The following is a 26280-nucleotide window of genomic DNA, read 5'->3' as shown; positions in this document are numbered from 1 at the left end:
CCCCCCCCCACCCCAAAAAAATAAAAAATAAAAGGAAAAAATAAAATAGCATGCTTTCCTTGATCAGCATGAGGCATCTGCTTTCTCAAGCACCATGGATTCACGCTGTCCTTGTTATTATTTCTTCTATAAGAAAATACGTACTTATTTTTATCTGTCCAAGAATATGGCAATCCAGATCACCACCCACACTGTATATTTTGTAGTGCTACAATGAGTTCCATGTTTCTCGATCTGTTTGATGGAATGGCTCAGAGTTTGATCCACACAAAAAAAACTCAGGGTTGTCATCCTATGATATATATATATATATATATACATACTTAACAGAGTGGTCGTCTCCAAATTTTGTGCATGACAAGGTTCTCTAAATTTCATTGTGTATCTGGTTGTGGATGTAGGCTGTACTTTTAGCTTCTGATTGCAACCCACGATGGCTTACCAAGCATCTTCCTAGTTTGGCCTCTTCAAGAGAAGTACCGGTGATTTTTGTCAAAGATAATAAAGGTGGTTCCTTGAGATTAGGCGAACTTGTGAAGCTTAAGACTGCTATTGCCATTGGTGTCAAGGTATGGATGTCATTATGTGGAAGTCCATGCCGTTCATTTCTTGTGGATTAATGCTATTATTTTCCAACTCTTGTCTCCTTCACCCTAACAATTGCTGTTTTTCTCACCTTGTAGGCTAGAGGAAGTGGTATCAATAAATTAATTCAGGGAATCCTTCATGATGACCAAATTGCTGGGGACAATGGAGTGCTTGAAGCCTGCTGATATGACAAGCACAAACATCACTGGCCTGAACTAAGGAATTGAGTTCTTCTAGCATGCATCACACAAGAGGAATGAGAGGGAGAGATGCTGAGCACCGAGGCATCATCAGGGGATGAACCAAGGGAAACATTTATATGCCCCTATCATCATCCCATAAAGATCTGCAGGGTCACGCCGATTACTTGGTCACAGCATTTATGATGATTGAACATCCAATGCGTCAATTATTTTAACCTTCTATAATTTTAATAGCTTTTAAATGCAGAAGGCCATGCATGGCAATGATGCAATCTTTAATCAGAGGATTTAGCCAACCTACAGAACTTTACCTTGTGGATATACTTATGCAATTGTTTTAGAATCTTTGGCTGCCTGAGAGATTCAGCCCACAGGAAAACTTCTCCAAGCAATGTATGGAGATTCACCCCTTGTGATTCAGCTTCTTTTGGATGCAGACATTACGCTTCTTTGGATGGTTCCACCTTTAATATAAGACTGCAAATAATTCTTCTGATGCATTCTATGTTTCAAGTTTCTTATGTTTATTGCCAAAGGAATTGTGGTTTTGATTCTGTTTTCGTCTGGATCTAGTCACCCTGAAGCTCTGTTTTTGGGGAAGTTCCTCATCCTGTTTTGTCTATGATGTAAGAAATAATACGCTAGGCTGATTGTTTAAATGGAGAATATTACTTAAAATCTAAAAATAAAAAATAAAATGAAGCATCTTGCAATGGTGCAACGACAGCATATACGAGCTGTTGATTCAGGGTATTCGAGTTTGTAACCATGGGTACTTGACTAGTGTGACGAGGCTGGAGGTAATTTGGGTTTCAAGGGATACATCACGTAAGTAACTTGGGTCTATTGAGCCCTGAGGTCGAGGGTTTGGAAGGAAATCATTGCCATTCTGTTAAGCGGGCAAGATGGCTTCCGGGTAACCTATTTGAATACTTAGCAAAGCAAACTATGTTCTTTTGGAAGCCAAATTACCAAACTATGCAATGCAACGACGAATGCCCAATCTATGTGTAAACAATTGAGCGCCAGAAATTAAAGATGATTCTGTTGGCCTAATGATGCCACTCAGAAGCGTCCATAATGAGCAACATGGAGTCAGATTTCTGTTCATAGATCTAAAGGTTCCGGTTGCAAGGACCTTATTTCAAATTAGTTCATGGCAGACTCTGTACCATATGGATCCCTGAAGCTAGTCCATTAGCGGCCCCTGGATCTGTCCATCCTAATGCACCAATGGTTGTCTCCGATCTGGGAGATCATGGCAACAGAACTTGCGCATATGCCGATGGCCTACAGTCACTGCAGTGATCATGTTGGCCATTCCCCTTTGTTTGACAGTAAGGATACTTTCATTTAGCAACCAGCTTATCTTGAATATTATCAGTAGCATAAAAAAAGTCTTGCCACCTCTGCCTCTGATGGACCAGTTAATCCAACATGGAAGGCAGCATGACGCATTAAACTTCAACAATTGTGTCTACATCTGGAAGGTCTTACTACAAGGTTCCAATAACAGAACTCTTGCATAACATAGGATCTGTAGTAGCAGCTGTTTTAAGGAAATAGAGGTAATATTTTGTGCGCTTTTGCAAAATACATTGGAATAATAATATGCAGTCATAGCTGAATCAAAAAGAGACGGGAAATACAGCAGTTTAGAAGCATTTTTGGATCCAACTTCTTGATCACCATAAGAAGCCCCGGAGGAGAATAGCTCTATCATGGAAGACTGCATAAGACTCTGAAGAGTACTCCCCAATGGCGCATTTGGCTCTTGCTTTAGATAAAGATAACAGGAATATGGTTGTCAATACCACAACTCTTTGGAACTTCTAACGGAGTTTTTGTCATTTGGAATCCTCTTTTTCTAGTTTTAATTCAGTTGGATGATGCAAATGGAAGACAGTTCCCATAGTATTATGAGTAAATGAAATTTTTTTTTTACCAAAAAAAAAAAAAAGAGGAGAAAAATTAATAAAATAAATTTGACTGGCCACATGAATAACAAGTCCTCTAAAGTTAAGTGGAGTTTTTTCTGATGGTAAAAGACATTGTCCCATCTCAGAATGGTCAAATGAACACAGGTCTTGCACTACATCAGTAACTGGGGCTAGTTACAAGTCCCCACTTAAAGCAAGTTTGCTTGAATTCACAATTTCGTCTCAATATTACTGAGACAATGACTGGAATGCCTTCAATAAGAGGGCAAGTCAGTTTTGCACCATGAATTTTCCATCTTGATTAAGAAAAATAAAAGCAGGTTAAACAGAGTATTAACTGTTTATTAAATGTCTTCTCTCTAAATGTTTATATGATCCTAAGTAATTAGAGTCCTTAAAAACCATCAATCAAATAGTAGGACAACAATGTACCACACCAATATTTTGCATTCCTTTTCTCAAACATGCTTCCATTATGTTCGATGGTCTAACAGAAAATTTATTGAAGTAGTTTTCAGTCCCACCACACCCCCCCACCAACCCAAAAAAAAAAAAAAAATTTACTATGGTACTAGGTTTATAGCTTAAACATTAAGTAAAAAGAGAATAAATTACCTGCTCATAACAATAAGAGACTCAAGCAACCTACTTATTGGTTTATCCACACAAGCACACCCCAGGAAAAGGGCAAGGATAAACGAAAAAGCAACCAAGTGATTTACGTATTTAACAGAAGAGTGAAGAGTTCTATAATTGAGCACCACTTTCTCCATATTACTCCTTAATAATTTATTTGTCGTTGCAACAATTTATCATTACCAAAAGTAACCCAGTGTACATACAGTTCATCACATTCTGCTGAATCTAGAATATCTCTATAAACAAACTAGTATGGTAAATGAGAAAATCTAATAAGATGAAATGTAGAGCATGTGCTTCAAAAATGTGTGTTCAATTTATACAAATCTAGCAAGCTACATGAGCCAACAAATGTGTTTTCAAGTCATCAGAGTTATCCAAAGATGTAAACCAAAACCAGCACAAAATGAATACATTTATAAGAAAAAAAAATAGCACAAGTGATTATACCAAAATGCAGTGAAGCAAGTCTCTCATCAAACTGACTATTTTCTGGAAGCATTTTTTCATATCAACCCCATGAATCCATCATAGTTAGATCACCACAAAGCAAAGCTTCTGCAATTAACAGTCAGCTCCCCAGACCAACATAAAGCAAATCTGGCGGTAGTGAAGCCGGATCAAGCTCCCAGCAGTCCTTTGGTAGGTCTGGGGCCTCAATACCTGAAAGCTTCCTTGCAGGAATCTGATGCGAAAACAATAAAACATTATCTTTCTCAAGCCATCTAATAGCATGACATCCAACCTCTTGCCTCTTGAAGATTGTCTTGAATCCTTCAACCTTCTCAAGGTATGCCATACTCAACCCATGGATCTCACTGTAACTAGTGAGGAACACAACTATGTCATAACAACGGTTGTTGCTACGAGACAGGAAACTTTCATCACCATTCAATGATTCTCCTTTATAAAGAGCCCAGACTGAACCCTTTTTGGGGTAGATACAGTAAACTTCCTTCGCCACTCTTTCACACTCCACCAGATGTGAAAAGAAATTCACTGAATTAAAGGCAGTCTTCCTAGCAACCTTGAACCTTCCACATGAGATATGTAAACCTGAATTCTCCCAACAGATTGAAGCTGCATCTCCATTGTTCAGTATGTTTAACCAACTCATCTTCACCTGGAAAGGATACACCGAGGTGACCTCATCAATCAAACCATAATGTCGAGGCATGCCATCATCATCACCATCGTAAACAGCCCATACCTGTCCTTTCTTAAAACAATGATCCATCCTATCCTTGTCAAAATCATAGAAATCAGAATCATTCTCTGTCAAAACTTCAAAACCATTACTCTTTGAAACCAGTCGTCTCTCCGTTGGCTTCTCCTTCTCATTGTTACCTTTCTCCCTCGTTCTCTCCTTTATCTTTTTCGAATTTGCCACCAAATACTTAGTCTTTGAAGAGTCTTGCCTCTCGTTTTCCTTCTTATCCTGAGCTTTCTTAGGCCTAAGCTCCATCTTATGCCTGTGAATACCATGACTCTCTGAACCTTCTACCGTAGTAATTTCAAGACCACCATTCTCAGAACCCACTGATCTCTCACTTGTCATCTTCTTCTGCTTCCCTTCCGAGTAATCCATGTCCTTCATCTTTTCCTTGGCTTTCATCTTCTTCAAATTGGCTTTCATCTTTGATTCCAATTGCATCTCTGCCAAGGTCATTTCACCTATGGACTTTAACCTCTTGGAATCAGATGCTTCCAGTGACGAATCAGTAGAATCCATCTTCCGCTTCAGATTCACATCTCTCAAATGTTTTCTTCGCACATACGTTCTTATGTTTTCCTCCTCCCCCGTCTCCTCCTTGTTCTTCGAGGAAGGAACCCTAGCACTAGAAGCTCTAACCCTAACCGCAGCAGCTTCATCGTCTTCCGGCTCACCAAACGGAACTTGGACAGCTAAGAAGCTCTTCCTACAGCTAGGGCACATGAGACGGTGACCAATGTAGCGTCTTTCGAATTGATGGAACAAACGACAAGTCGTACAGGCCGTCCAAAATGTGTCGACGGAGGAGGAGGTGGATGGTGCCGTAGCCTGGTACTGTAAAGCGATACGGAGCTTGAGGTCATATTCTTTGCGGCGGATCTTATCGGAAATAACTTGGAAGGCTTCACCGACGCGCTTGAAGGCATCCTCGGAGGCAACGGAAGTGTTCTTGTCTGGGTGTAAAAGGAGGGCAAGCTTCTTGTACTGTTTCTTGATGGAGTTAATGTGGGAGAAGGGCTCTACTTGCAGGATCTTGTACCAGTCGGGAAGAGCAGAGATGTGGTTGGTGGAATCCTTGAATGAAGAGGGACTCGATGCGATGCGGATGATGTCCAAGGCGGTGACCAATTCGGAGATGCCGCGAAGATGGGGATGGAGGCGCTGCGCTTTCTTGGCGTTCTTTAGGGAAGATTTCAGCTTCGACAGTTTGTATTTCTCCTCCGCGACGGACTTCAGCCGAACTGCTTCCTGTTTTTCTTCTCCTCCTTCTCTCCTCCTCCTCCTCCTCTTCTTTTCCCCGCCATTCTCCTCCTCCTGAACCAAACGTGCAGAGAAGGTTGGATGTCGTTAAACCCTATAACCCAAAATTACTGCCTTGCCCACTTTATTAGTTATTACTTCTCTTTTTTTTTTTTTTTCCTGGGGTAGAAGTTATGTGGAGTTAATAACAGTAAAAAGCAAGGTTAGTCAATAATGCTTTATTTGGGTACAAAGCCAAAATAAGCCTGAAATGTTCTTTTCTGACTGGACTGGTAGGAACCACCTCACATCTGACAGTGCAGAGTCCACACTGGACCTCTCTAAGTTTTTAAGGTTTCTCCATCGATTGCTTGGTTTGCTTCAACAATGGTAATGGTATGTAAGAGAAGAAAACCTGGTTTGGCATTTTGTTTCTTGTAGAACCATCAGTTGAACCTGGTTTGGCATCTTGTTTCTTGAAGAACAATCACTTGGGTTATGCATTATCAGCATGGCTCAACAAATCAAAAAAGATTTTGGTTTCAGAATAGATGCCAAACAAGGGAGTCCACCTGCATTAACCAACCAGTTAAGATTAAGTCAGGCAGTCAGTATAGTGTTCATAGTTTGGCTAAGTGAATTCAACATCATCTGGGATTTGCGGCTCAATTTTGCGGGATTTAGGCCATTTGAGTCTTCACCACATTTGTATGAGGTGTGCTTCAAGGATAAGTCTGGTAGCTCATTTCAACCATAGTAGCATGCATATTATGCAACAGGGCAAGGGTCAAGATCCAACTGTAAAACTCAGTTTCAGCACATCGTATGGTTAGGGACTTGATGCAGCACAATGGTTAACACTGAAGAACCAAGAATAGTGAGATTATTATTACTCTGCCACATCGGCCAAATGATAAATAGAATTGGAAGTGAATGTATATAGTTATATACGCAACACCATAAGGAGGTGATGCGGTAAAAATTGACAAGTCGATCTTCCTTGCAGTTCCTGATGCTCCAGTTAATCTGCACAGAAGAGAAGACAGGGGAGAGTCGGGCTGACCCGACGGGGGACTCTCCGATGCCTAAGTTAGATCTTTCCATAGCAGATAGTCAAGAGAGTTTTTCAGTCCAAAGAAGTGATCGATCCCCATAATGGAGGCTTACCTTGGTATTTATAGGCTGCTAATGGAGGGAGGAAAGGAGACGTTCGTGGAGAGTCCTGTTAGACGTGGAGTCCTTGAGAGGAATGGCTCTCTGATGCTAGGAATATTCCAGATCTTAGGGCATACTTCGGGAATATTCCCCTCTTAACTCGGAAGTGCAAGTCATGGGAGGGGTGGATGCCTCTCATGACGTGTAGTGGATAGAGTCCTGCCCTTGTGATTAGGGGCTATATTCCTTGAATATAGGAGTGGATGAGAGCAAATTTCTGGGAGCCCTGCCTGATCATGCTGAGCCAAGGTGACAGCTCGGCATGAGGTGAAGGCGAGGTAGTAGGTCAGCCCATGGAGGGGCCGAGGTGGCAGCTCGGCATGAGGTGAGGGCGAGGCAGTAGGTCGGCCCATGGAGGGGTCAAGGTGGCAGCTCGGCATGAGGTGAGGGCGAGGCAGCAAGCCGACCCGTGGAGTAGCCGAGGTGGCAGCTCGGCATGAGGTGTTCAAACATGCTTGGCCGAGCTAAGGACAAAGACGTATTTATCCTCATCACTAGCCCCCCGCTCTAGCAGTTCGGATCGGATAGCTAGAGCATTTAATTCGGTTGAATTTTGCATGCGTGCGTCATTCTTTTAGCGCGAAACGCGCTGCTTCTGCCGCATGTCACTGCGCCATAACTTCACCTCAGGAAGGCGAAGAGACTGCTTTGGGTGACCGTTGATCTCGGCCAGATCCAGCCGTCCATTTTCCACCGACTTCACCTATAAATAGGACGCATTTCTTCCCAGAAGACTTCGCATTTGTTAGAGTGATAAAGTCAGTTCAGCTCGCTCCTAGCCTTGGCGCGATCATCCTCAAAGTCTCAAAGTAGCCCCGCGTCTTGACTTCAACCAACCAATTTCTCCAACCAGCTCGTCTTCATCAGCTCATCCTCTCCAATATGTCATTCTCAAGCTCGTCCTTCAACCAGTAAGTAAGATCGTACTATGGTTGTGACTCGTCGTTCTTCTTCCGCTTAGCCCTCTGTGTTTCCTAGCGTTAGTCCTGGTGATCCAGACATGGTGTATGTGCGTGACCCTAACTCGCCCAGCCAAACCCCCTTGATAGCCATGAGACATGAGGAAAAACACCCAGAGTGTCCTATTCCCGATCCTTCGTCCTCCTGTGACGACACTTCAAGGGTTCTAGGCTCTGACGGTAGCTCAAGCTTTGGTGGCAGCTCAGGCTCGGGTAGTAGCTCGCGTAGTAGCTCAGGTACTGAGTCTGTCGAGGTGGTCTTGTCTGCGATCGACTCGACCAAGGGTGATCTCAACTCGGTTGCCCCAGCTTAGCCCCCAGTGGCGCAGCGGTGGGCACTTCGGTGGCAGGGCCATCAGGCACTCAAGTCCTTGAGGCAGGCCTAACAGAGTCTGAGGGGGAAAGCTCTGCTTCATCCTCCGGTGAAAAGAAGATTGTCGTCAACACCCAGAGCATACTCACGCCCAAGTTCCTAAACTTGATTCGGTGTCGATACGGTATCCCCGATTATGTCGTGATGCGCATCCCTAACGAAGACGAGCACGTAGAAACTTCTGGGGACAAGGTGGCCCTCTATGACATCGCCTTTCAGAGTGGTCTTAGGTTCTGGTGCTTGAGCTGGTCAGCTCGGCTCTGGAGTACTGGTGTCTTGCCCCGAGCCAAATCACCCCGAACTCTTGGCACATTCTTCTCGGCTTTGAGGTGTTCGTCTCGAAGCTGGGCCCAACTGCAACATTGGAGGTATTCAGCAAAATGTTCTTGGTGAAGAGGCACACCTCGGGGTGGTACTACTTCACCAAGAGGGACAGGGATTGTCCCTACAACGATCTGAAGATGTTCATCAACATGCCCTCCTCAATGAGAAGTGGAAGGAGAGGTATTTCTATGTGGCCATGGAGGGGAACCCATTCAAGAGCAGTTGGGCAAAGCCTACTCTGTCGGTGCTGAATTGAGCTCCGAAGTTATCTATATCCGATCTCCAAACCTATCAAATGTGTTTGGGCGAGGAGGCTATGGACATCCGTATGCTGCAGGATGAAGACTTCCTCCGTGAGTGGGAGCTGAGTGAAGTCCCTGGTGAGGGTCTATTCGAGTCCGGTCATTTCATCTGTTAAGCTCGGTCTTTGTACTAACTTAGGTCAGCTCTTCTTTGTTTTGCAGTGGTGAACGTAAAGGTAGACAACAGGGCACTTGCTACGATGGAGGCGAGGAAGAAAGAGGTTGTCGAGCACGCCGTCAAGAAGAATGTGGACAAAGGCAAGGTCGTGCCGAGCCCAGTCTATAGCGGGAGGCCGTTCCACCCCCTGGCACGGGTCACAAGGCCTTACCAATCATCATAAGGGCCAAGCCTGAAAAGGAGATGCCCTCGCCAGTCTAGTACTTAGCTCGGCAGTGGGTCCAGGAGAAAAGGGACCTAGGAAAATCGGTACACCGGACCGACCTATTAGAAGTCAGGAATGCTAGAAGAGGAAGCGCTCCCCTGATGAAGAGGTGCAGCCCAACAATCAGCCCAAGGTTTCCCGGCCCGGGCGGAAGCCTCCAACCATGCTGGAGGAGTTGATTGAGAACGGCACCATGCTAGATCCTAACAACGCTTAAGCACAGTGTCGTCGGAGCCGCCCTAAGAGGAACATCGCCCGCGCGAAGAATTTATCGAACATAAACTTCGCGGACCTGATGTACACGCAAATCAATGATGTGAGTCACCATAACCTCCATCTTATTTGGTTTTGATGCTTGAATATTCTTAACCGCTCTGTTGAATCTTTTCAGGGCTTCAACTTCTTGATCGATACGGCTCATCGGTTTGAGAACATGTCCGTCGCCTGTTCGAGGGCAAAGGATGAGGTGAGGCACCTCAGGGGGGAAATGCACATGATCACAGGCAAGCTGGACGCTGAGAAGAAGAAAGCCCAAGCTGAGAAGCAGAGTGCCAAAGATGCCGAGTTGAGGGCTGGCGAGCTGGAACGCGAAGTTGCCAAGCAGCTCCAGGTCAACAATGACCTGGTCAAGGGGAAGGACTCACTCCAAAGCGAGCTGGACGAGGCTCAGGAGGCTAGCATAAAGAAGGAGGTAGAGCATGCAGCTCGGATCACTGAGCTGGAAGGCAAACACCGGACCGAGCTGGAGGTGAACTATGAGGTTGCTGCTAAGAGGTGGCTGAACTCCGAAGTTGGTCAGAAATGGTTAGTCGATGTCAAATTTGCTTCATTCTAGGCCGACTCCGACAACGCCATCCAGTTCGTCCTGGGTAAGACGCCAGACTATGATCTGTTGGACTATGAGCAATGCACTCCTGCCCCCGCTCCTTCAGTGCAACTCGATGGCCAGGCCGACGTCAGGGAAGAGGTGAACCAAGCCAACCCCAAGGACCAGCCAGCCCCCCCTTAGATTGGCCCCCCAGGCCTTGTAACTTTGTTTCTATTTTTCTTCCCTTCTTTCTTTTTCTTTTTTAATGTAAGTGTCTCCTTCCAGAGTAATGTAATTTTGAGGGTTCTTACCCTCTTTTATTAATGAAAAATGTTTTCCCTTTTTCAGTCATTGTGCCTCTTTTGTTTCCTTGTAAGCATAGTTCTATTATCTGGTTGACCTCGGATTTATCTTGTACATCTTACAATCTTCTGAAGTGTTATGCCTAGACTTGGACCATAGTGATGCCGAGCTAGGGCTTAGCCTTAGCACCTTAGGTGTCGAATTCTTGCAGTGTCAAACCTGGATTTGGTCTTGGTAGCGCCGAGCTGGGGCTTGGTCTTAGATGTAGCCAAGCTGGGGCTTGATCGTAATGCCTTAGATGTCTTGAGGTGCCAAACCTGGGTTTGGTCTTGGTAGTGCCGAGCTGGGGCTCAGTCTTTGATGTTGCCAAGCTGAAGCTTGGTCTTGATAAGTGTCGCGCTGGGCTCGATCTTAATGAGTGATGAGCTGGAGCTCAGTCTTGATAGGTGCCAAGCTGGGCTCAATCTTAATGAGTGCCGAGCTGGAGCTGGAGCTCAGTCTTGATAGGTGCCAAGCTGGGCTCGAACATAATGAGTGCCGAGCTGGAGCTCGGACTTAATGAGTGTCGAGCTAAAGCTCGATCTTGATAGGTGCCGAGCTGGGCTCGATCTTAATGAGTGCCGAGCTAGAGCTTTGTCTTAATAGGTGCAGAGCTGGGCTTGGTCTTAATGAGTGTCAAACTGGAGCTCGGTCTTGAGTCCTTAGATGTTAAGGTATTGAGGTGCCAAACCTGGGTTTGGTCTTGGTAGTGCCGAGCTGGGGCTAGGTCTTAAGGATTGCTGAGCTGGAGCTCGGTCTTAATGATAGTGAGTAGATATTTAAGAGAAGCTTCTTCGTTCATTGGTATGTGGCATGCATTTGTAGCAAATACATTGCTTCGAAATAGAGTCCAATCCGCTCCACGAATGAAATTGAATAATTGAAATATGAAAACTAAGGTGCTAAGAGTATGAAACAGTAAGACTAACACCTGGTTGTGCAAGAATTCAATGTGATCTACTAGTAAATTTTTTTGAGATTTTTTACATTCCATGCTCTTGATATAGCTATACCCCCTGAGTCTGCAAGTGGTAAGTGCCGGGGCAAACCACTTTGGAGACTCTGTAAGGGCCTTCCCAGTTTGTGCTTAACTTGCCTTCACTTCTCGGGTCTGCTGCAGCTACTTTTCTAAGGACCAGGTCGACTACTATGAATCCTCGTGGCCGAACCTTTTGGTTGTGATACTGTCGTACCTTTTGCTTGTAGGTTTCATTTCGCACTAGAGCTTGTTCTCGGACTTCGTCTAGATGTTGATGTTCGCTTGGAGCCCTGCCTCGTTTTGTGATGCATCAAACACTGTCGATCGGAATGAAGCTTGGGTTATTTCCATAGGGGCCAATGCTTCAGTCCCATACGCCAGCTGGAAAAGCATTTCCTTTGTGGGGGTCCGAGCTGATGTGCGATAGGCTTAAAGCACACTGAGTAGTTGGTCAGCCTAATTTTTCTTCTGTCGATCCGGCCTTTTCTTGATTTCATCCAGAAGTGTGTGATTGGCCTTTTCTGCCTGGCCGTTGGACTGTAGGTGTGCAACTGCAGTGTTTTAGAAATCAATGTTAAAGTTGTTGCAGAAGTGTCTAAATTTTCGATTGTCGAATTGTTGCCCATTGTCAGTTACTAGCACCTTTGGGACACCGTAGCGATATATGACGTCGTGTCTTACGAACTTTTTCACAGCCTGCTCGGTGATCCTTTCTAGGGGATGCACTTCCACCCACTTAGTGAAGTAGTCAATGGCAACAATCAAGAACTGGACACCTCCTTTGCCTTTCTTGAACTATCCTAGGATATCCATTCCCCATATTGCGAATGGGATCGGACAGATTATGGAGCTAAGTTCTGTAGCTAGGACGTGCGGTATTTGGGTGTGCACTTGGCACTTGAAGCATCGCCGGACAAACTTCATTGCATCTTGTTGCATCTTCAGCCAATAGAATCCTTGGCGCAATACCTTGTAGGCCAGTGCTCTTCCACCCATATGGTTTCTGTAGATTCCCTCATGGACCTCTCATAGTGCCTCTTCTGCTCGGCTTGGAGTGAGGCATTTCACCGGGAGATGGTCATCTCGCAAGTAATCTGTAATAGGGTCCATCCAGCTCGGCTCGGCTGGCTGCATATTGCTGCACATCATTTCTTGCTCATAGGTTGATTTTTCCAGCACTTCAAAGTATACCGAGCTTGCATAGTCATTGAGTTCCACTGTAGCCATTTGGAGAGGGCATCTGCTACTGCATTTTCTTCTCGCGGAACTTGTACCATTTCGAATGTACTGAAGCTGGTAATTAGGCGACGAGCTTCCTGCAGGTACTTGACCATTCTCTCTTCTTTGGCTTCATATTGTCCATTGACCTGGTTCACAATCAGCTGTGAGTCACTATGCGTAACTAGGTCATCTGCCATTACAAATTTTGCCATTTTGTTTCCCACTATTAGGGCTTCATACTCTGCTTCATTGTTTGTTGCGGGGAATGCAAATCTGAAGGCATACAGTATTGCGAATTCCTCTGGACTTTGCAACACAAGTCCTACACCGCTCCCTATTGAGGTGCTAGACCCATCGACAAATATCTTCCACTTCCTGCTCGGTTCGGCCTCTGCCCCTGACTCTTCTTCTATCTGTGTGCATTATACCAAGAAATCTGCCAGTGCCTGGCCCTTGATTGCATTTCTTGGTCGGAATTCAATGTTATATTCACTTAACTCGACAGCCCAGCTCACCATCTGTCCTGCTATGCTAGGGCTGTGAAGTGACTTCCTCAGTGGCTGATCTGTCAGTACAACTATGGTGTGTGCTTGGAAGTAAGGCCTCAACTTCCTGGCTGCCATGACCAGTGCTAATGTAAACTTCTCAATTCCTGGGTATCGCGTTTCTGCGTCGAGGAGCATATGACTCACGTAGTAGACAGGTTTTTGGGTCTTTCCCTCCTCTCTTATAAGAACTGTGCTAACGGCTACTAAGGATGTAGTGAGATACAACTGTAGTATCTCTCCTGGCTCAGGTCGGCTCAGCAGAGGAGGCCTCGTCAGGTAGGCTTTGACTTCTTCAAAAGCCGCTTCACATTCATTTGTCCAGCAAATTGTTGGTGTCATTTTCCTCCTTTCAGCAGCTTAAAGAAGGGAAGACACTTGTCTCCGGCCCAAGATATGAACCTGTTTAGTGCAGCTAGGCACCCCGTTAACTTCTAGACTTCACGGATGTTTCTTGGTGGGCGCATTTTTGAATGGCTTCAATTTTGGAGGGGTTTGCCTCTATTCCCCTTTGTGATACTAGGAAGCCTAGGAACTTTGCAGAGGTCACTCCGAATGCACACTTGGTAGGATTCAGCCTCATCTAATTTTGTCGTAGGACATCGAAGGCTTCCTTCAGATCTAGCACATGATTAACACCTTTTGCACTCTTGACTAGCATGTCATCGACGTAGACTTCCATGTTTCTTCCGATTTGGCTTCAGAACATTGTATTCACCATCCTCTGGTACATGGCTCCTGCATTCTTGAGGCCAAAGGGCATTACAGTGTAGCAATAGTTGCCCTGAGTGGTGAGAAATGTTGTCTTCTCCTCATCTTCCACCTTCATCTTTATCTAATTATAGCTGAAATATGCATCCACAAAGGTTAACATCTCGTGGCCTGTAGTTACGTCTATGAGGGAATCGATCTTGGGCAAGGGATAACAGTCTTTGATACAGGCTTTGTTCAGACCAGTGTAATCTATGCAGATCCTCCACTTTCCATTGGATTTCGGGACCATGACAACATTAGCGAGCCAGGTCGGGTACTTTACTTCTCTCACAAACCTTGCGGCTAGGAGCTTGTCCACTTCTTCATTGATGATCGCGTTCTGCTCTGCCGCAAAGTTCCTGCGCTTCTGCTAGACAGGCTTGAAGATAGGGTTAACATCCAGACTATGCTCAGCTAGGACTCTTGGGATGCCTGGCATATCAGAAGCCTTCCACGCGAAGATATTAGAGTTTTCGTCAAGGAAGTTCAGAATTTCGTCACGGCGATGGGAGCTCAACAATGCTCCGAGCTAAACAGTTTTTGATGGCTTGGCCTTAGTAAGTGGGACAGTGAGCAATTGTTCACTGGATCGGCTCAATTCAGGAGGCTTTCGTTGTGACAATCAACGATTTCTACCATACATGCTAAGCCAGAGCATGGTTTCTTGATAGACTTTATGAAGTTGGCACAGCACTCCCGAGATTTCTTATGACTGGATTTGCATTCCCCGATTCCATTGCTAGTGGGGAACTTAACTTTCATGTGCTTGGTGGACACAACCACTCTAAGGCCATTAAGACCAGGTCGGCCAAAGATTACATTGGGAAATCTTGGCGACCATAAATGAGACCATGGTGGTGGTCGTTTGAGCTCCCTAACCGATGGTTACTGGCAGGTTAACTACCCATTCTAGCTCTACAGGTGTTCCTAAAAATCCGTACAAGGGCCTCGGGGCTGGCTTTAAAGCTCTGGTGCCAAGCCTTAGCTTCATGAAGGCTTCATAGGACATAAGGTTGACGAATGCTCCCATGTCTACTAGCACTCTGTGGAAAGGGTGGTTGGCCACCACTAACTAGACTACGACAGCGTCGTTATGAGGCCAGTTCAATTCTTTTAGGTCTTTATCTGAGAACGTGATGGGTGGATCCGACTTGAGGGTCTTGATGGGTTGTTCTATGATGCACATGAACCATGCGTGAGCTTTGACCTTTCTGACTGATTCCGAAAGATGGCCAATCCCACAGGCTGATTATTGTAGGTATCAGCTCGGTCTGTGCTCAACTCCTTGGGCTGCTTGGCCTTGTCTCGGCTCAGCCTGACCTCTTCTCTCCTCGACTCGAGCCAATTCCCACTATACTTCTGCTTCAAATACTTGTTAAGGTACCCTGCCTTGATGAGCTCATCAATCTCTCTTTTCAGACACTTGCAGTCTTCAGTGTCATGCCCATGGTCTTGATGGTATCGGCAGTACCGGTTGGGGTTCCTCTCATCTAGTTTAGCTGTCATTGGCCTGGGCCAGCGAAAATACTTCTGGTCTTGGATCTCTAGGAGCAAGTTTGTTCGTGAGTGGTCAAGCTCATATCGCTCGGGTTCAACTGTATCAAGCGATCGATCTATTCTGTTCTTCTTCGGCTTGCAAGAGTTGTCCCTAGGCCTTGGGGGCCTCCTCTTCTCTTTCTCTGATTGCTCACCCCTATCAGCTATCCCTTTGGCGGCTAAGACTTCTTCCATATTGACATATTGATTGCACCTTCTTAACAACTCGGGCATTGTCTCTGGCAAGTTGAGGGCAAGAGATTGGACCAAATCAGGGTGCATTACTCCATTGCACAATGTGCTATATGCCACTCCTTCCGGTAGGTTTTTTACCTCCAGCATCGCCTTGGTGAATCGGGCAAGGAACTCCCTTATAGTCTCCCTGGCTCCCTGCCTCGTGTTCATCACGTTTTGTGTAGTTTGCTTCTGCTTCATACTAACTTGGAAATGTGTGAGGAATGCTCTTGTCAGTTCTTCATCACTATGGATGGACTGAGGCCTCAAGTTTGACATCCACACCAGCGTGCCCTTTTTAATGAGGCTGCAAAAGCTCGACAGAGAGTTGCGTCTGATCTCACATGGACTGTCATGGCTGAACTGTAGTATTGGAGATGATCGTAGGGGTTAGTGGTGCCGTCATATACGTTGAAGACAAGTACCACAAAATTTGGGGGCAGCTCGGCATCTATCAACTCATCTGATAGTGTATTATGAGCCGGGGTCACCGTTATGTCAGTCGGGTGTCTTTGCCTCTGCATTCCTTCTACCCTCTCAGTGAGACGCTAGATGCGGCTCTCTAGGTTGTCCTTCTTTCCTAGGTTCGACGATCCAGGGAGCGACATTCTCGTTCAACTCTTCTGGGGCTTCTTCCTCGGTCTTAGCACCTGTTAGGTCGATCCTGACCTTGCTGGCGTACACCTCTAGCCGGCCTAGGGGCGAGGCTTGATGGCCTCTGTAGGGTGGTGTGCCCCCGAGCTGTCCTCTGTGAAGAGTTCTCGCATCCTTCTTCGTGTGGACCCGCGCCTCTAGTTGGCCTTTACAGCGAGCGCTAGCATCCCCTGCCCTGGGTGGGGATCTATGGGCATCACGTGTCTCAGGACTTCGGTTACCTGCAGAATGACGAGCCCTTCCATTATGGGTAGAAAGAGGCCCTTTTTGGCGTCTCTCGGTGGGAGATCGGGGTGGCACCGAGCGAACTGTATGTGACATTCTAACAGATCCCCTCCTGGCTGTTGATTAAGGGGTGACACTGTTGTCAGGTGATTCGTCTCGGGGTCGCCTGTCCGGAGCTGGCCTGGACAGCTGAGTTGAGCCAGTGCGAGGCACAAGAAGTGCCGAGCCAAACTGGCATATGAAGTCCCACACCAGAGTGTTGGTTGCCAACACCTACATCTATAGGCTCTGCATCTGTTCTTCCATATTTGGGTGAGTCACTCGGGATGATGGGCCTTGACGAGATTGCTGAGGGTTTTGCTCACGCTGACCTCCCTCTCCTGGGGTGACACCCACGTCAGACTGGGCTTGCGGGGGTCTTTGTGGAGGATCCTCCACGAAGACATTCTCTTGATCTACCATTGGAAGTGGGTGAGGATGTTTAAGTGGTAAATCGCAAGAGGACCTTACTCGCATTGTAGTGGAGGAAACGACCTTCTTGACCAACCGATCTTCCTTGCAGCTCCTGATGTTCCAGTAGATCTGCACAGAAGAGAAGACAGGGGAGAACCGAGCTGACCCCAAAGGGGACTCTCCGATGCCTAATTCAGATCTTTCCACAACAGACACTCAGGAGAGTTTTTCAGTCCAAAGAAGTGATCGATCCCCATAATGGGGGCTTACCTTAGTATTTATAGGCTACTGATGGAGGGAGGAAAGGAGACATTCGTGGAGAGTCCTGTTAGACATGGAGTCCTTGAGAGGAATGGCTCTCTAATGCTAAGAATATTCCAGATCCTAGGGCATACTTCAAGAATATTCCCCTCTTATCTCGGAAGTGCAAGTCTTGGGAGGGGTGGAAGCCTTTGATGACGTGTAGTGGATAGAGTCCTACCCTTGTGATCAGGGGTACGTTCCTTGAATATAGGAGTAGATGAAAGCACGTTTCTGGGAGCCCTACCTGATCATGCCAAGCCGTGGTGACAACTCGACATGAGGTGACGGCGAGGCAGTAGGTCGGCCCATGGAGGGGCCGAGGTAGCAGCTCAACATGAGGTGAGGGAGAGGCAACAGGTCAGCCCGTGGAGTAGTCGAGGTGGCAACTCGGCATGAGGTGTTCAAACGTGCTTGGTCGGGCTGAGGATAGGGACGTATTTACCCCCATCAGGAGGTATCCCTCAGAGAAAAAAATAAATCAAAATTTACAGTAAATATAAAGTTTTAAAAAACAGCCTTCCCCTTCCTTGCATCAGCCCAGTTTAGCCATTTGGTGTCACCATTCCAAGACGAGATAACCACTGGCAGTCCTTGGATCCAACTCCAGAAACTCCCTTTTGGATTACACTTAAGTCCAAAATTTCCCCACATCAGTTAACTTGGTTCAGGAGGCACCAGTTTCAAGCTATGCGTCCATTCACAGAAGCTAGGATCATCAAAGTGCAGAAAACTGCTCTTCAGCTTGGTCCTGATCTGTTCTGCTGTCAAAGACCGAAGTTACGGGAATCTTGCTTCCTGCAATCTAGACTCACAAGATCCAAATGAACTTTAGTCTCCAAGGTTATTTATGGCCTTTTTGAAACATTTCATCTCGTTTCATCACAAATTACTTTGGGAAGCTCCTTAAACACAAAAAATGTAAACAGCACAATATTCTAACCAAAAGTAGTTATAGTGGTTAACGAGGATGAAATCACATAAAATAAGATATCCAAATACCTGTTTATAAGAGGGATCCTTATGAGCCAGAGTTAGCAAAGAAACATAGTATTGAGCCTGAGAGCTTCCCCCTGTAAAACACATTTAAACAAGGAAAAGATTTTCATTAGTGCTGCTTCATGGAAAATAATAAAAACATTGGATAAACAATACAGCTTCCAATGAGAAATGAATGCGGCAAATTTGAATGCAAGTATATGAGGAGCTGGAAAACACAACTCAGTGAACTCTTCTGCCAAAGTTTTACATGCTGCAAAAACTGCTGCACTTCTCCCTTACTGAGCTGCAAACTCGGCCCCCTGAATCCCATCAACAGATGGGTTGGAATTTTTATGACAGAAAAAGTACCAAAATTATCAAAAGGCAGAATCACACAAGCTATATGGCCAAAGCCCAACACCTGGTTAATGTACATAATCAAATTGCAAATAAGCTAGGCAGACCATAGCCATAAAAAAAAAACAAATAGTGTGGGACCTAAATTTTAAGCATCTCTTTCAATGGAATTCCCAACATTTATAAGCAAACTGTGTAATAGGACAGATCTCGAGTACACCCATTGACTTCTTCAACTACACAATCTAGTGCAGATTTATCTGTTGATCTAAGTTTTATCTCTGTATCTGGATTAAATTTTGGATACTAGCTGCAACCTCTCCTTCAAGATAGTCTGATTATCCAGTAGGCCTTTGACAGCAACCAGTCGGAGTAAAACTTCTTTCACAGTGGATTAATTGTTGAGCAGCCCGCCCATCTCTTGGACAAAGCTTGCCTACAGACAAGTTGAATCGCTTTCCTACCAACTCTAAGACCCTCAAGGCTCAATCTATGAAACAGGACAGAGTTCCACCCACCCCCAAAAAAGTAAAGAAATAAATTCCAAGCTCTTAGTTTAGTCAACTGCCAGCCGCAAACAATTTTATTGTGTCCAGACACTCATCACACCTATAGGGTTCCCATGATCATCTAGAACCCCTGGTGTATACCACTTTGCCAGAAAAAACCAATAACCAAATTAACAATCCAAGTTTGTACAACCTCGGTCACAAATCCTCAGGCATGAACAATTCAAAAACAACCAGTAGAACACAAACATTTTGTGACCTAAACCGTCTACTAGGGGTGGCACTCTTGCTCTCAATCCTCAAATTCAAACTGCTACAAGACATAAGAGAACTCAGGTGCTTTAAAGGAAAACCAATCCATGGGTTGGGATAAACTTAAAATCCATAGTGGAGCCAAAAACTGGAGTGATTGCCTCTTTTTCCATCCTCTTTAAGCTCAGTGAAGCTTAAAAATAAGCTGAGAATCCATGATGGGAATATGGGATCGAATATTGGAACAATTACTCGTCTTGTTCCCCATCCTTGTTAAGCCAGTGAAGCTTAATCCACACGTATAAACACACATAAAGACATAGATGCACTTTAGGACCACACCCAATCTCACTCTCACATAGTTATTTGCGACCTTGGAACATACAAACACTAAGGCACACTTGAGCACTTGTACCATTTGATAGCCTACACAGTTAAGCAAGAAATAAGACAAGCCACGATGGTTCATGAATCACTAGTATTTGTAGAGAAGAATATTATTCATCCATTTCTTGTCATTGTCTTTAACAGTGACTTCTCAATGCCCATTATAACCTTAAACAGAATCATGTCTCAACCACTTTTTTTTTTTTTTTTGGGTTGAGGAGGGGGGAGAAGAAGAAGAAATAAAGTGCCTTCAAAAGTAAACTTCACTATGGTATTGAATTCCTTAATCCATATTACTCATAAAGATTCACCAAGACTTTCTTTCTCATTTCCTTAAAAATCATAACATAGTATTCTACCATAATTAACAAGGATGTTATGCTACATGGTGTTTACACTGAGAAAATAATCAAGGATATTTCATGAATGTCAAATCACAAAACTAGAAGAAAAAATAATCACTTTTGACGTCTCCTTTTGATTCCATGATAATTGAGAAGCTCTGTGTTTCTTCAACACTTATTTGGATAGAGACAGAAGTGTCACTTTTGAAAGTTCCATGAGAATCCGAAAGTTCTTCACCAAGCACTAGTACTTGAGTAACGAGAAAATCATCAGAACAGCAGACCTCCAACAAACCATGGGAACCTGCTGCTCACATAGATGCTCTTTGCAAGTTTAACTTTACACCAAAGGCCTTCCTAAAATTATCGTGCAGAATCAGAATACCACTAGATACTTTGGCAAGGGGCTGAAGAACTTCACATAGATGCTCTTTGCAAGTTTAACTTTACACCAAAGGCCTCCCTAAAATTATCGTGCAGAATCAGAATACCACTAGATACTTTGGCAAGGGGCTGAAGAACAGGAACGTTTTCTGGGCATGTTCCAGCACACAGGATGCTAATCACTGTGTCATGCCGATAAGCCTCATGGCCCAGATGCTGCATCCATTTCAATGTTGTTTTCTTCATGTATAGGTAGTTTGGATGACTGAATGAATGAGGAGCAGATCCAGGACCATAGGTATTGGCCCCCCCAGCACATACAATAATTCTGGAATTGGCTCCTGAATTTTTAACCAAACCTTGAGACATTTCAGCATATGGCCCTTGAATAATAGCTAGAGCTATCTCCAATACTGTACCCAAGCATCAGTCCCTCGATGCTTCAGGTAAATTCTGTTTGTACGGCGCCCTCAGAGATAAGAAGATGGTGTGCACAACAGGAAGCTAGCATGAACAGGAAACAATATATGCCCATCCCATAAATCAGTGCTTTCAATAATTCCCGACTAGGTGATTTGTCACCGGGAAGAACATCTGCAGATTCCAAAGATCCTCTGAAAAATCATAAACTGACACTGCCTGGCCATAAGATATGATTCCGACTCTGGTAGATAAACCCAGGTCTTTTATTTCCAGTTTGAACATAATCGACCAATGGAGATACCAATTCTGGCAAATTACAAAGGTCTTTCTTGCTAGGAACAATGTATTCACCTTCACTCCTATTCAGATTCCCACAAATTACACATTGCAACTGTAATACCCTGCTTCTTAAACCCAGTCTGATTTCGCGGTTGAACCGGTTTGACCATGCAAGAACCGAGCCAGAGGAAATTAGAGCGGGTTCCTTATGGGCTATGATGGCACGGGTGACCTTAAACACCGGCTGGCCCGACAAGTCCGAGCCAGTGCCAGAAGAGACGGGAGTGCCCAAGCCATGTACATGCACCTACCATAAGGCCATGTAAAGATAAAATAGGTTTTATATCCGTATTTTAAGGTATATACGTATGCTACATCGTATGCCAGGGGTGGGGTTCGTGCCGAGGCCCGAACCCTGTCAAAATCCCAAGTTTTGGCCCTCAGGTGGGCGGACAGGTGGGTGCACCCACCCACCTGAGTGACCCATCCATGTGCACTATTCACTTATTTAGAAATTATATATATAGCTTTATGACTTCATTTTCTTTCCATTTATGACCCCCGTACGTTGGTGAGAATAGTAAAGAGGAGAAAGAAAAGAAAGGGAAGAAGAAAGGAAGAGAAGGAAGAGGAAGAAAAGAAGGATTTCGGCGGCGCCGAAGCTTGATCTTCCCATTCCGGCGCCGGGAGAGTGATCTTCAACTCTAGATCTACGGTTAGAGGTAAGCAAAGTTGGGTTTTGTGAACATTCACCATATCCAAGCTTTAAACCCTTGATTCGAGTATGGTTTCTTGAGATCTTGTAAATCCCCTTTGAAATGATGAATCTAAGGTTTAATAGATGATTTACGTGTTGATCTTGAATGATTTGAAGAGATATTGACAAGGTGGAAGGAGCATTGTGGGTTTGAAGTGATTTGGAGGGTTTGAGGTTGTTCTTGAGCAAAGAAGGTAAGATGGTTTCCCATCACTTGAATCTAACCTAGATCTAGGTTAGAACCATCCTATAAGACCTTGAAGGTGTGAAGAATGGATGAGAAAAGCCCCCTTTTTGATTCCCCAAAGAAGGGAGAAAATGGGGAAGAAACAGGGTGTTTCCTGCCAAGACCTGTGGGTGCAACCGGTGGGCCCCTACCCACCTGTGGGCACCCACCTGAGAAGGCAGGGGGGCCATCGGGCCCAACCGGCGGGCCATCCCACCGCCGGTCCTAGCAGGGGCCCCTGGCCCAACCGGCGGGTGGAACCGGCGGGCCCCTACCCGCCGGTCCCAACTGGTGGGTAGGACCGGTGGGCCAGACTGCCCACCTGTCTGACCCACCCATGTGGCCCCGAGGGTGATCCTTATGTTCGATTGGACTCAAATCAGACGTGTGACCTTCTTTTGACGTTCTAAACATGATTTTGTCATCGGATCTCATTAATTTTGATCCTAAAATGGTGAAGTACTAACCCCGCTCAATTATGTTAGGTTCACCAAATCCTACCCGATTCGCACCGGATCTCACCCGTACCGAACGGGAATCCTTGTACACTATAGGTAAGTGGGGAGAGGACGTTTGGTCTTTTTTCAAGGCATTGTTTGGCATTCATTTAAATATATCTAGTCTAGTCATGCCATCATGAATATGCTATGTAGTCTAGTCATCCCACACATTGATGTGCATATGTGTTATGTTACCTTTTTAAATGCCAATTGAATGAGATGTTTATATGTTGGATGCGGGCATCATTGTGCATGTTGCATTGATAGACTAGATGCCGTAGTCGGCTTGGAGACGAGTGCATTGGTGGCCCGTGGAATGGGACACAGAAGCACTATGCAATCGTACTATTGTCATATAGGAACATGCGGTATTAGGATTCTCACCATCCTGTGCTACGACCCTTCCCAACAGGGGTTAAGGTGTTGGGTTATCATTTGGGGGGAAGCAGTGGTCGCGGTCGTCGGGTCACTGTGGCGGTTAGACATAACGCCCGGCGGGTCATGTAGGACAGCCGGCAACCCCGGTGGTACATTCAAGAGGGTCAATCGTACTGCTTTTAAATTGCTGGAGTCAGCACCTTTATTTTCAGTCATTTACATTTCTGTTGAGAGCCGGTGGACGGCATTGTCTTTACTTTTCCGAGTACTGACGGTGGGCCTTCTCCGACAGCCCTATGGGCGTATCGCGGGAGGGAGTTCGCGGCTCGTACCCGGAGTATACGCGCACTGTGGTTGTAGTAGCACTAAAACCAAGGACTTAGTAATGTTGCTTAGGTGGATGTGATTTAAAATGTATAGCATGGCATGTAGTGCATATGATGTGTTGTAATGTGTGGACTGCTGTGTGATCCATCTTTCTACTTACTGAGCTAGTGAGCTCATCCCACGTATACGCCCCTTTTTAGATGATTTTGCAGGTCATACATCTGAAGAGCACGGGGTGGGTCCCACAGTCAAGTTTCCTGAAGAGGACTAGTGGACCCCTGAGGAGTTAGAGCACGGCATCGACTGCTCGTGCGAGAGTTGTGCTGCGGGACAGCAGTTCTGAGGCCGAGCTGAGCTCCACCTTTGAGGCCGTGCTGAGCTCCACTTCTGAGGCCGAGCTGAGCTCTTCTATGTGATGCCGAGCTGGGCTCAACCCTTGATGTTGAGCTGAGCTCTAGCCTTGAAACCGAGCCGAGCTGTGTACTCTGATTGTTTTGGTGGATTTCCTTATGTACTTGATATTTGAATTTTATTCTTTTTGTGTAAATATCATGCCTCCGGGCCCAAATGTATATAATTATTGTATCACCATCCGGGTATCAAGTATTATGGGGTTATTCACAGGTAAAACTTAGTCTTTCGCTGATCTGATGAGTATATATTAGTTGTGTGTATGCTATGGTGGAATACAGTATCTGATGATCCTGGTAGGTTTGGGTTAACCGGTGTTAACTCGGTCACTGGCCCGGTTCAGTGTGAACGGGGTGTGACAGCAACTGCCCTGCACCAAGTAAAATCTTGCAGTATAAAATGGCATAAGCTCCCCAGTTCTGGCAACGATGTGGATAATGATGTATTATCTAAGGACCTGAAGAGATCTCCCTTTGGATAAACCAATATACCAAATCTCAAACTCAGGACATTTGCTTGCGTTTCCAGTTTCGATATCTGCAAAATAAAAAAGGCCAAAGAAAAACCCATCTAAAGAACAGAAAACCTTAAATGCAAAGTTCTTGGGCAAGAACATATTCGCAAACAAAGCTCATGAAAGCATAAACTGGAAACCAAAGACTGTTGATGATTTAAAGCACATATATTGCATAATAAACTCATTAAGGCAGACAAAACTACATAGAATTATACCTTCTGTGCAGAAAATAGAACATATGGTGACTTCCCTGGCAAGCATAGAATCCTCTGTACCATTGGAATCCCGTGACTGCAACTCAACTGACCCATTTGAGGACGGAGGAGAAGACGTTAGCAGAGATCAACCAGTAGGAAATGCAACTTACCAAGGAGAGGCAGGAAAAGTCCAGAATGGCAAAGCTGCAGGGCAAAGTGGTGATGAGAAAACAGGGGGACCAGGAGTGCTAAACCAAGGAAATGAATTTCCAGTTTGGGTTCCATCAGTTAATGATGGCAGGGTTGGGATTGAGGGAGAAGGGAGCTGATCTTGTTGTGATCTTTGTTGTGAAAACCTCGTGGCAACATAAGAAGAAAATGGAGGTGGTGTTGGTCTTTTCTCAGGGCGATGCATCATTGTGTTTGGCTTTTTTTTTTTTGGGGGGTGGGGGGTGGGGGGGACTGTAATTGTGTAACCAGGGGGTTGTGGTGGAGTAGCTAAAGCAATCTGGAACTGCAAAACCTTCAGCCCCAAACACATGATGCAGACCCAACAGAGATATATGGATAAAGATCAACTCTTTGGGAATTGCAGTAACAAAAGATGAGCAGATTGATTTGATAGTAGGTATCCGCAAAAAGCAGAAAATCTCAATAGCTGACTAAGTGCCCCAGAGCTCCGAAAACTATCATGTATGTAGAAAAAGGATTCCGGGTATCTATACAATCGCAGCATTTAAGCTAGCCTTCAAGTTTGCAGAGTAAAAGGGCAAGCGGGAGCCAATTAGTAAACGTAAAACAATAAATCTAGCACCATTGACCAGACAAAAGCTGGTCTTGCTAGAAATGTAGCTCACAAATTGCCCGATTATAGCTTGAGTAGATGATCAAGAAGAAGCCCGAAAGCTGCTAAATTTCATCTTTCCAGGTAAATAGAGTTCAAAGATTCAAATGGGCTTTGAACAAAATCCAATTAATATACAAAATATAATTGAAATGTCTGTATAGTAGTTTCTGGTGATCACCAGGATGGAGTATAAGGAAACCCTCGATCAGGAAGAAATAGTCTTAGAGGTTCCCATTCAGATAGAAAATTGATGTAACTTTTTGAAGAGACCGATACCAGCCGGTTCAGATGATTACTGCATCCAATTCGGCAGCGTAAATGAGGGAATTTTATAGAGATCAGACTTCATCACAATATCACATTCCAGTGGGAGGAAGAAAGGTTCAAGAACATTCGTGATTTATATTTCGAAGACACAAACAAACTAACCGATCTTCGTTTGCGATTAGTCTTCTGATTTTCTCTTCCGTCTTTCGGCGCTGTCGTTCCCCCACTACCTGAGTTCCCATGTGAAGATACCGGCGTTTGATTTGGCTGCACATCGATCTCGACTTTCACTCTTTCGGTGTTCGGCTGTTCGCAACTCCGATGTGCTCTTTCTGTTTTTTCGCACCTCAATAGTGATTGGTCAGCACCGTAGGACCCAGGTAGGTCCCACACGACGGTAGAGGATCAGAGGTGAGAGGCGAGAGGCGACGCAATCTTTTTTTTATTTTTTCGGTAAGATAAATTTTCATTGAAATTGGGCGCGACACATGGAATAAATATTACAAATA

General features: G+C 45.0%; 2 protein-coding genes across 2 annotated transcripts in view; one reads left to right on the top strand and one right to left on the bottom strand.

Moving 5' to 3' along the window:
- Positions 1-1291, top strand: part of LOC122057194 — a 5044-nt gene extending 3753 nt beyond the window's left edge. Inside the window, exons 5-6 of the mRNA XM_042619218.1 lie at positions 402-569; positions 684-1291. Coding sequence (XP_042475152.1) covers positions 402-569; positions 684-773 — 258 coding nt within the window. The 3' untranslated portion in view covers positions 774-1291. The remainder of the gene's footprint in view (positions 1-401; positions 570-683) is intronic.
- Positions 1292-3643: 2352 nt separating this feature from the next.
- Positions 3644-26115, bottom strand: LOC122057992. Its single transcript, XM_042620365.1, has 4 exons — positions 25934-26115; positions 24676-25799; positions 18431-18501; positions 3644-5897 (listed from the first exon to the last, which is right to left on the bottom strand). Exons 2-4 carry the CDS (start codon positions 24719-24721, stop codon positions 3942-3944), a joined length of 2073 nt encoding a protein of 690 aa, XP_042476299.1. The 5' UTR covers positions 24722-25799; positions 25934-26115; the 3' UTR covers positions 3644-3941.
- Between the last annotated feature and the right edge of the window lie 165 nt (positions 26116-26280).

Source organism: Macadamia integrifolia, chromosome 12 (genome assembly GCF_013358625.1).
Source record: "Macadamia integrifolia cultivar HAES 741 chromosome 12, SCU_Mint_v3, whole genome shotgun sequence".
Lineage (NCBI taxonomy): Eukaryota > Viridiplantae > Streptophyta > Magnoliopsida > Proteales > Proteaceae > Macadamia > Macadamia integrifolia.
The sequence above is the reverse complement of the archived record's forward strand: the minus strand, read 5'-3'. Positions and strand labels throughout refer to the sequence as shown.